Source organism: Eubalaena glacialis, chromosome 6 (genome assembly GCF_028564815.1).
Source record: "Eubalaena glacialis isolate mEubGla1 chromosome 6, mEubGla1.1.hap2.+ XY, whole genome shotgun sequence".
Lineage (NCBI taxonomy): Eukaryota > Metazoa > Chordata > Mammalia > Artiodactyla > Balaenidae > Eubalaena > Eubalaena glacialis.
The window spans coordinates 113,680,778-113,692,624 of NC_083721.1; the positions used below are offsets into that span (position 1 = coordinate 113,680,778).

The following is an 11,847-nucleotide window of genomic DNA, read 5'->3' on the forward strand; positions in this document are numbered from 1 at the left end:
AAATGATACTCTGTGGGTAAAACTAATGAAAACAGCCCAAATCCTTTTACAGAATTTAGGTAGGTCTCTCCCTAATTTCTATCATGCAGAAATGTCTTTTTCGAAAACCCCGAAAAATACTGAGATGTACCAGAATAGGAATCAAAATGAGCTCTTTCCCCACTTTATCAACTAAGATTTACACACAACTGTCAGAGGCACAATAGATATACAACGTAAGCTTGGGTCCAGTACCTGTATTTCACACCAGAGGGAAAGGTGGTTTCAGTGGTAAGCTATGGAAAATAGATGCCTACTTAGATTTCTGGGTGGACCTCTCAGAATATCATATTTCACTTACTTCACTCTGCAAACCCCCCCATATTTAAACATCTCTTTACTTTAAATGTTTCTTATGCTCAATGACATATCATTGATCACATCATCAGAAAGTTTTTACATATCATGGCTTACTTATAGAGGTATTTTTTCCCCTCCTTAGGAGTACATGAAATAATCATAGATGTGATGAAATGTTATTTTCTTGGATTGCTCCTCTTGAAAATGCTTTCAATCTGTTTTACATTTACTTGTTAGTAAAGTGAAAAAAAAAAAAAAAAGGGAATTCCCTGGCAGTCTGGTGGTTAGGACCCGGCGGCGCTTTCACTGCTTGGGCCCAGGTTGGATCCCTAGTCTGGGAAGTAAGATCCCACAAGCAGCCGAGCAGCACAGCCAAAAAAAAAAAAAGAAAAAAAGAAAGAAAGAAAGAAAGAAAGACACATGCTTGCTTATGCTACAAAACATAAAGAACCTTGAAATAAAAATAAGGTAACCAGCAATTCACCTGGGTCTCAAATATATCAAACTGATAAGATTCTCTTTAAAATTCAAGTTGAAGAAAAAAAAAAACATACCAGCTAGGAAAAATACTGTATGTTCTGTACACTGGAGTCAGGTAACTTGGAAACTGAATCTTTTAACTTCTTGCTGTCACTCAATTTTGTGTAAATACTGTTTTCAAATCAGCACATATTTTTCAAAGTCTGTAAATTAGGTTTGAATCCTCCTAATAACACAGTCATTTCCTCTACCAGCACAAAGATGAATCTTTTCAATGATTTTACGGCTCAAAATTAAAGGGAGAAGAAAACTGCTTTGTAAGTTAACGAGTGTACAGGAAAGAGCTGTTATGTTGAGGTTTACATAAGCTTCTGAGGTCAAAAACTAAAGGTTAGCCTGTCTTCATTCACGTTTATAATCTTGAGAAAGAGCTCCAACTAGTCTGAGCACTAGTTTTCCTCGGTTTAAAGGAGTTTATCAGCTACCTTAATCTTTACTCATTTGTTCAACAAATATTTCTTTGAATGTTTACTAGAGGGTAAGCAATTATTCATGGAGAGGACCCACTAAGATGTGACTAGGCACCACCTTTATAAGAGAATACTGCCGAAAAGACAATTCTACCTGACTTAGAACACCAATTCCCACCTGATGTTTAAAGTTCCACACATCCTGAATGAAACGTAATGAAGTAATTTCTTACAGCCAGGCCCTAAACAGCGTGTGGGAGGTAAATTTCGCTTAAATCGCAATTCAAAACCGCGCGGGTTCCCGCTGACAACACTGATTGTGAGGGTCTGAAAGAACTCCAGGCCAACGACAATTTTAACACAGAAGTGAAAGCGAAGGTGCTCAATTCAGAAGCGACACGAAAGAAGAGGGTCTGAAGAAGTGAGTCGGAGGTGACGAGAAACGCAGAGGCGGCCCAAACTGCTCCCTCCACTCGGCACATTGAGTTAACTTCTCCCGCACCCGGGACTCGCGACCTCCCCAGTTCCCGGGCGCGGTGGCGGCGGCCTGCGTCCCGGAAGGGGCTCGCAAAACCGGGAGCGGGTCCCATCGCAAACCAACTTGAAAAATAAGCAGTGAGCGGGATGGGGGCGGGGCTGGACACACGCTCCTTCCCTCGGAGAAGGATTGGGGGAGGGGAACGGAGTGAGCGACCCTCCGGCCACCGGCCCCGACCCCGGGAGGGCGCTGACGGGGGCTGAGGGGGGAGGGCGCGCGGTCACGCGGCCTCATCCAGGGCCGGCCTCGCCGCCGCGGACCCCAAGGCCGACGTGGGGAACCCGGCGAGCCCCACCGAGGGCAGGCGGGAAACGGGGTGGCGGGAAGACGGGAGGCCCGCCCTGCTCCAACGCCGCACGCGAGGCCCCGACCCCGCTCTGCCTTCGGCGGGCCCCGGGAGCTCCACAAAAGGCTGCCCGACTCCCGAAGGGGCTGGGTGAGGGCTGAGGAAGCCCCCCTCACAGACAGACAGACACTCACACACACACACACACACACACACACACACACACACACACACACAGACGCCCGCTCGCCTCCCTACCCCCACCCTCCGACCGCGCTCCGCGGGCTCTGAGCCCCACAGCGACGCGGGGGAGGCTGGGGCCAGCGGCGCGACCACGGGAAGGTGACGCCCTCCCCGACGCCAGGAGCTCGGCGGGCGCAGGAACCCCGACACGCATACAAAAATCAACAAAGCACCTGCCGCTCCCGAGGAGAAAACATGCCACAGGCCCCGACTGGGGGGCTCTCCGACGCGCCGCTGCCAGGGCCGCAGGGCTCCGCTGGCGGGCTCGGGGGAGGAGGCGGGGAAGGGCCCCGCGCGGTGGCTCCCCGGCCCCGGAGCCTTGCCACCGTCCGGAAGCGGTGAGCCAGGGACCCCCCACGCCAGAGACTGACCTTGGAGTCTCCGTTGCACAGAGCCATCGGGGCTGGGGCGGCGGCGGCGGCGGCCAGAGATGAGACGGGGCGGGAGAGGGCCGGTGGGGTCGACGCCACGGGCCGGGGCTGAGGAGGAGGCCTGGTCGAGGAGCGGGCGGGAGGCGCGGAGAGGAGCTGACTGCCTGCGAAGCGCCGAGTGGAGCAGCAGCCGCGGAGCGCGGGCCCCAGCGCCGCGGGAGAGCAGACCAGCAGCGCGCACGCTGCCCCCGCCTCCTGCTTCCGCACTGGCCGGCCACTGGGAGGAGCCAGAGCCCTTGTGGCTAGGCTGCCGAGCAGCGGACACCCGCAGCTGCCGCCGCCGCTGCAGCCCAATAAGCCCGCCTCTGGAGGCGGGGACTTCGGCGTCCGGCCCCGCCTCCAGGTCCGTCCGGGCCGCCCAGGCCCGCCCCCGGGAGTAGAAACCCGCGGGTCTCGGGCCTGCCCACCCACAAGAGGAGGGGCCTGCGGCACCTGGCCGCGCCCCCGCCCCTGTCTGGCCCGCCCTTTGGAGGAGGAGCCCGCGGCGCCCAGCTTAGCTGCCCCGGTCCCGCCCCCGTACCCGGCAGCAGGCGCTGAGAGGAAGGCCGGTGGCGCCATGCCCCACCCCCGCCGCTAAAGCTGGCCTCGGAGAAAAACCGAAGCCGCAGTGCGCTTACTGTTGGCCCGCCGGCCCGCAGCCTTTGATGCGAGAGGCTGGTGGCACTGAAGAGGAGGCCTGCAGAAAGCTGGGTCACTGGGGAACGCTTACCCGGTGGTGCGGCCTCATCCCAGGTTGCGGGTCAGGGGGAAGGCCAAGGCTGCTTTGAAGAGTTTCGTGGTGACTTCAACGTGGACTTAAAAGTGACATTTGATCACTTAGGTCCCTCAAAAGTTCTACAGCGGGTCCAGAATTTCCCAAAGGAAGGGGTTTGGGAGCGGCAACCTGGTGGGAAACTGGACCGGCGGAGTAGAGCTCTGTTTGCACAGCAATATTTTTATTTGGATTGTTTGTGGGAAAGGGAGGAACTGTGTAGTCTCTCCACCTACTCACTGGTACCCGTCAATGCCAGTATTACAGTACCTTGAATTTGGTCACCTGTGGGTCTAAATCAGGGTTGGGGAATAAATAGTAACACTTGGGGCGGCTTTCCGTTTACAAAGCCTTTTAACAGATATTCAGTTAATATTATAATACAGCCAATATTTGCTGAGCTCATGCTGTGTGTCAAGCTCTAGTCCAGGTATTAAGGAGCTAGAGTGAGACTGCCCTGACTTCCAAAAACTCATTTTATTCTAAATAATCCCGTGGAAGTAGTGCAGTAAGATTGATGTTCTTATCCACTTTTACTTATAAGAAATTTGAGGCCCAGTGAGATTATGTGCTTTTGCCTCTCTATATAGGAGGTAAGGGGTACCTGACCTGGGAAAGGATAGACAGTTTGTTAGTAAAATATTTACAGGATCAAAAGGCCCAAGGCCCTCCTGGACCTCACAGTCAAGTAAAGTATTTTACTTACCTTTTTTCGAAGTGAAAAATGGATACTTGAACTTTCTAAAGCCATGGAGATTGTGTTCTCTTGATAGGTCTGAGTGAACAATCCAGAGAACAGTGTGGTAACCAATAGGAGAATTGCATTAACATCCACCTGGAATGGAATGGCATGTGATGTGACGGCATTAAGGATTGGCTAAACCCCATCTGTATTAGATAATGTCTAATTTAAATATATTCTAGTGGTCACTTGTGTTTATGGCTAAGAATGTCAGCATGTACCGGAATCCTTATAGCTTAAGTCTTCTGCAGCTTTTGACTCTATTCACCCCTTCCTCCTTCTTGAAACTGGATGTCCTTACAGGGCACCATAGAGGTATCTTTTTACCTCCATGATTGTTCTCCATCACCTTTTCTTGTCCCTCTTTGTATATCTTTCCTATAGGAGGAAACTTAAGTATTGGTTTTCTTCAGTATTTCCATTCCTAGCCCTCTTCTCATCTTATTCTTCACCTGTGTTCCCCTGGGGCACTTATTTAAAAATATAGACTTGCTTAAAAACACCTTAATAGGCTGTATGTGATGACAGCTTTCTCTTCTGAGCTCCAGGTCCCTATTACTGTGTACATCCCCAGTTAGATGTTAAATGTCATAGTGGGTCCCAAACTCAAGTCCGAAACAAAACGTTGTTCAAGACTATTCTTGTTAATTTCCTGTTCATTTTATATATCAGTTATTGAAAGAGGGGCACTAAAATTTCCAACGGTAATTGTGATTTTATCAGTTTCTCCTTATAGTTATATCAGTTTTTGGTTTGTGTATTTTGAAGCTCTGTTTTTAGGATCATAAATGTTTAGAATCATTATTGATCCCTTTATAGTTATGAAATGATATTTTTTAGATCCCCAGTAATATTCTTCACTCTGACATCTACTGTGTCCAAAATAGCATGCCTGCTTTCTTGACTGGTTCTTGGCGTGATATATGTTTTGCAACCCTTTATCCTGTTTGTGTCTTTATGTTTAAAGTGTTTCTTGTAGACAGCACATAATTACGTCTTGCTTTAATTGGAGTGTTTATACCATTTACATTTAATGTGATTATTGATATGGCTAAGTTTAGTTCTTTAATCTGGAGATTCTCAAGGCAGTAAGCTGAGGCAGTTGAAGGGCTCATCTTTTTTGCTTCCCATCTCTCAGGGATCTGTCCTTTGTTGCTTGATATCCAGTATCTTGCAACCATTGTTGCATATATTTTGTCCGAGTTTTCTGTTGTTGTTTCCAGGAGGGTGCGTCCAGTTCGTTACTCCATTCTGGCAGAAGTGGAAGTATTTTAATGATTAGTTGAGGCATCTTAAACCTGTAAGGTCTTCCTTCTGTTACCTGTCCTATCATATTTTTATATGATTATTAAGGTTAAGGGTGAAGATTGCCCTGAATTCAGAACAACTTAGGCAACATAGAATAGTGATGCTGATGCTTATAAATGTAATTGTGTGGTTTCTGGGACCAATACATTTTAAAAGAAACATTTCAGAAAATCCACAGAGAGAAAATTTACTTGACTTTTCAGATTTGATGAGTATCATATCATAAAATATTTATTTCAGGTATAATCCATGGTCATCTTATTTCATCTTTCAAATGTTTAATATTTTAAATCTGCCATTAACAAAAAAATTAACTTTTAAACTTACAAAGAACATTAGATGTCAACTTAAAATGTGGAAGGAAGTACATAGTTTTTCAAAATCCTTTTAGGATGGTATGTGAGTTAGAAAACAAAAACAACCTTGAAGACAACTGTTCTAAATTTGATCATACATCCTTTGCCCAGAATCTTCTTAATGGGTCCCCATTGCTCTCAGGATAAACTCCGAAACTTCTAACATTGCTTACTTGGTACTTGGAAATTTGACCAGCCCGAATACCTTGTAGCCTGCTATTACCACTGCCCTCCTCACTCTACTCTCTAGCCATATTAAACTTCTGTCATTCCTTAAATATGACATGATCTCTCTTGACTTGGGCCTTTTGCACAGAAATGTCTTTTGTCTAGAATATTTCTGTTCCCCTCCCCACAACCCCGAAGTCTTGGGTTAGATGTTTCTTCCTCTTTTGTGCCCCCATAATCCTTTCCCCTTCATCATTACTCATCACCCTCTACAGTGTTTACCTGTTCCCTTGTCTCTGTCCGCAGAAAAGCCCTGGAAACAGTAACATCCAGGAGCCACAAGCAAACCTAGCACCCAGATACTGGTTTCTAAATACCGGTCTCCAGCAAGAAGAACCAGGACTTCTTGGAGAAATGGCTGATCTCAGGACTGAGGCAGGGACAAGGTGACCAGGAACATCTTTTTGTGCCAAGAAGTTAGGAAGTGCTCAGAGAATGATGGGCACATTTCAGAGGGACACAGAGTCACTTTGAAAAGATTTTACTGGCCAAATCTGGAACAATATATCAAAATAGCAATGGTAAACAGATTGTACGCTCTGATTAAATTAGGAATCCATCAGTCTCTGATCATATAAATAAATGATTAAATGGAGAGAAAACCGTTCCGTATAATAGAGTGTCAACTAATAAAGTTCAAAGGAATAATTGAGTTAGAAAATCATCATTTGTACACACTATGTAAAATAGATAATCAACAAGGACCTACTGTAGCACAGGTAACTCTACTCAACATTCTATAATAACCTATATGGGAAAAGAATCTGAGAAAGAATGGATATATGTATATGTACAACTGAATCACTTTGCTGTACACCTGAAACTAACACAACATTGTAAATCAACTATACCCCAATATAAAATAAAAATTCATTTTAAAAAAAGGAAAGTCATCATTTGGCAACCATCACACAAATAATAAATTCAGACAAGAAACATCAATGGATGGTAAAATTCGTGGATGAAAGTAGGATCAAGAACAGGTTTTATTTACATTGTCTCAAAGTATCTCCCTACGAAATAATAATTATATAAGAAAAATAGTAACTTTACAGTGGAAAAACTTGAGGATACCTCATTACTCAAGCGGTCGAAGTTAGGAAAAAATCAACAACATGTGTCACCTGATGAATGCAATGAGGCAACCATAGTATTACTTCAGTAGTGCTTGCCTAAAATGTATAACCTAAGGGTGAGTAAACATCAGGCAAACCCAAATGGAGGCACATTTAAAAAAATAACAGGTCTGTAATTTTTCCAGTTATCTCTTGCTTTGCAACACACACCCTTAAATCTAGTGGTTTAAGACAACATTATTCATTTTACTACAATTTGGACAGGTTCAGCAGGAGCAGCTCTTCTTTGCCCTAATGTGTCAGCTAATACAGTCCAGAGCACAGCTCCAGTAGACCTCAGCTAGAGTGGCTCAAAGGCTGGGAGCTAGAATCATGTGAAGGCTTTCCCACTCACATCTCTAACACCTAAACAGGGAGACTCAAACAACTGAGAGCTGGAACAGCTGCAGCCCATCTGGCATCTCTGTCTCTATGTGGTCTCTCCATTACCACAGCTTCACAGTAACTGGATTTCCTATGGGTCAGCTCAGGACTCCCAGGGAGTGTGAGTGTGTGAGAGAGAGACACACACAAGAGCAAGACAGAGAAAGAACTAGTGAGAACCAGGTAGAAGCTGTGTGGCCTTTTCTATCTAGACTTGAAGTCACCGTTTACTTCTCTGCATTCTATTCATGGAATAAGTCACAAGGCCTGTCCAGATTCAAGGAGAGGGTTCTGGAAGAGCATGTGGAACTGCAAATGTGGTGCAATGCTTGGAAAATACAATCAGCTACAGTAATCTTAAAAAAATGAAGGTCAGTATATGGAACTGTTCTAGATTGAAGCTGCGAGAAATACATGCACCTAGATTGAAACTTTTGCTCTAAAGGGTATTATTGGGTCAGTTGGCAAACCTTGAATGCTCTAAGAGAAGGGTTTATGGGAGCTCTTTACTGCAACTTTGCTATAAGTTTGAAATAATAAATAAAAATAATAAGACACACCATAGAAGCTTGTTTAAAAATCTTATGATTAATCCTTTCATAAAGCAACAGATGATTGTGTAATGAAATAACCACCCATATATGATACAATCATATTTTTGAATGTCACATTTTATTAAAGCAGATCATTGAATGTTATTATCATAATTATATTTTTATTGATTACCTCTGCTATGCCCTCTGTCTCAACTGTTCTCTCAAATTTTGGTCACCTTCTCTTAGAGCCAAACTGACATCCTCCTGGTGAGAACTGATTCAGCCAAAGCCTGTCCCTTCATCATCTCTAGGAAAAGGAAGAATGCAACTTTTGGTGTCTTGCCTTTGACAAGTTTCTAAAACTGGTGATGAAGAAAACACTTAACAGTAGTAGTAGTAGTAGTAGTAAATCTTACATAGCACTTTATATGCCAAGGCACTATTGTAAATTCTTTACATATGTCAACTCATTTAATCCTCATAACAGTCCTATGAGATGGGTACTATTATTATCTTCTCATTGCCCTTTTATGATTGAGAAGACAGAGAGAGAGACTAACTTAAGGTTATATAGACGGTAAACCACAGAACTGAGATTCAAACCAGGCCAACTGGCTCTAGCCTTTTATTGTTTATTAAATATTCAAAATATACATTGCCAAACAATCTTTAAAGCCACATGTATTACTGGGCACATTTTAAAGCAGAGTAATGGCCCTGTTACCACTGTTTCTTTCATCTGTTTACAGTGCCATGATTTTGATGAATTTTTTTGAATTGGTTATCCTTAACAAAATTCATGGCACAAATTCACTGGGTGTTTATATATTTAATTGTGGTAAAAAAAAATACACAACATAAAATTTACTATCTTAACCATTTTTAAGTGTACAGTTCAATAGTGCTAAGTATATTCACATTGCTGTGCAACAAACCTCCATAACTTTTTCATTTTGCAAAAAACACATCCCATTTCCTCCTCCTCTCAGCCTCTGATAACCACCATTCCATTTTGTTTCTATGAATGTGACTACTTTAAATACCTCAAATCATACAGTATTTGTCTTTTTGTGACTGGTTTATTTCACTTAGCATAATGTCCTCAAGTTTCAACCAGGTTGTAGCATGTGAAAGGATTCCCTTCCTTTTTAAGACTGAATAAAATTCTATTTTATATGAAATATATATACATATGTTTATCCATTTAACTGTCTATGGGCATTTGGGTTGCTTCCACATCTTGGCTATTGTGAATAATGCTGCTATTGGCATGTTCATATATTGAAAACTGAAAATATAAGAATAAAACATGGTAACATAAAATAGCTCACAGTGAGGGTGAAGAAAATGAAGCTCTTCAGATTTTGAAATGTAGTATGCTTTCTGTTCTTGTATAAGTAATGATAACACTTTACATGGAATTTTAAAAATTTTATTTATTTATTTTGGCTGTGCTGGGTCTTAGTTGCAGCACACAGGATCTTTGTTGCAGCATGCAGACTTCTTAGTTGTGGTGTGCGGACTCCTTAGTTGTGGCATGAGGACTTTTAGTTGTGGCATGCATGCGGGATCTAGTTCCCTGACCAGGGATTGAATCTGGACCCCCTGCATTGGGAGCACAGAGTCCTACCCACTGGGACAACCAGGGAAGTCCCTACATGGAATTTTTAAATTTAGGACTTTAAGCTGTTTTCATATGTCAAAATCACTTTTTACATAATGTCCATGAATTTAGTATTCTGGCAATAGGAATCATAATACTTATACAAGTACATATGTTACTGAACTGCACTTGGGTCCACTCACCTGCCGCACAGTAAGGGCAATTTACTGACACCAGGTTGTGGTGAAGGAAAGTACAGTGTTTATTGCAGGTGCCATGTGAGGAAAACAGGCAACTCATGCTCAAAAACCCTGAACTTCCCTATGGCTTTCAGGGAAGGGTTATTAAAGGCAACATTTGGGATGAGGACTGCAGGGTACCTGCCTTTCCTCTGATTGGTTGGTGGTGAGGTAACAGGGTGGTGTTTCAGGAATCTCAGTCACCAACCTTCTGGTTCCAACCAGTCTGGGGCCTAGTGCTTGTGCTCAGAAGGTAACCACCATCCTTCGCCTGGGTGGGGGTCTTAGTTCCTGCAGAACAACTCAAAATATGTGTCAGATTGTTATGTATAGCCCTTGAGAAGGAACTGGGACTCTGTTTTATCACTAAACTATTGTTTCTTAACTGCTTTTCCTTTGTTTCCTTCACTTCCTTAATTAATAACTGCTTGAGTCTGCTCTTTGGAACTCAGGGAAGGCCTAGGAGGCCAAAGCCTTTTTCTTTTTTTCAACAAAAAAGAACTGGGGACAGTAGGGGCCTTCGTACTTGCGAGGGCCCTGCATGGTCCTGCTTAGTTTCAATCCCCCCTTTTCTTTGATACTTCTCAATCCTGAGGGGGACAGGAGTGGGACAAGAAAGGGAATCAAGTTTTGGGTACAGAGGTTAATCATAGATTTGGCAGGGGAGCTCAGTTTTAAGGGGACTCAGTTTTGCATATATTTTGGGCTCAATTTGTAACCAATAGCTTGATGTCTTTAAACTTCTGCATCTTCCTGGTAATAAGCTCTACATTCAGAGCCTCAGTTCAACCAAGACACCACAAATCTGAGGCTAAAAAAAAGCGGCGTGGCTCAAATTTACTTAGGGACTGTTACAAGAGTAGATGCGTTTCCTGAAAGGAGAAACTTCACAAAGTCTGCCTTTTCAAACCTACTCCCATTTTACCTAAGATTTCTTCCCCTAGTGGCGGTGTTAGTTGCCCAAAGTAAAATTCCTTCTCTGGGAACAACTTGTCGGAAAAGATAGGTAAGCAGCATTTCAAAAGACTATTTAAAAATGTGAAAGTATATTGTAAAGATACCCAAGGGAATGTTTACCCAATACTCTCTGAATGGCCTTCCTTTCTCCACTTGCCAGCCTCCCACTCACACATTTGTTACCTCATTCTCCAACTTTCTTCATTCCTTAGCCAAGTCAACACATCTTTTGACTGTCCTTCTATTGTTCATTTTGACATTTCTCTGTGCCCTTTAATTGTCCACAATATATACATGAAAAGAATGTTTGGTTGTGGGTGATTGTGAAATCGTACAACTGAAACAGGACTCGAACCCAGCCAAAACCCAGATTGGGACTTGAACCCACTGTCTTTTAATTGAGATTGCACACCTGGTCTCTCAGGACTTAATGAAGCTCAGGTTCTATATGTCTCAGCACAGAAGGAATTCGGCGAGAGACAAAGTAATGAGTAAGAAGGGATTTATTTAGAGAGATACACATTCCATAGACAGAATGCTCTCATCTCAAAAGGCAAGAGTGGCCCTGGAAGAAAAACACTCCAGAGACAGAGTGTGGGCCATCTCAGAAGGCGAGAGGCCCCGAAATATGGGGTGGTTAGTTTTTATGGGCTGGGTAATTTCATAGGCTAATGAGTGGCAGGATTATTACAACTATTTTGGAGTAGGGGCAGGGGTTTCCTGGATTTGGGCCACCGCCTGCTTTTTAGCCTTTTATGGTCAGCCTCAGAACTGTCATGGCACTGGTGGGTGTGTCATTTAGCATATGCTAATGTATTACAGTGAGCATATAATGAGGCTC

General features: G+C 43.8%; 1 protein-coding gene across 2 annotated transcripts in view; it reads right to left on the bottom strand.

Annotated features, from left to right (window-relative positions):
- GMPS (guanine monophosphate synthase) overlaps window positions 1–4,299 on the bottom strand; it is a 94,075-nt gene extending 89,776 nt beyond the window's left edge. Inside the window, exon 1 of one of the 2 annotated variants that reach the window (XM_061193521.1) lies at window positions 2,728–3,025. In XM_061193521.1, coding sequence (XP_061049504.1) covers window positions 2,728–2,754 — 27 coding nt within the window. In that variant the 5' untranslated portion in view covers window positions 2,755–3,025. Of the gene's footprint in view, window positions 1–2,727; window positions 3,026–4,244 lie in introns of those variants that run through there. The other variant, XM_061193520.1, reaches the window with a different exon arrangement.
- Between the last annotated feature and the right edge of the window lie 7,548 nt (window positions 4,300–11,847).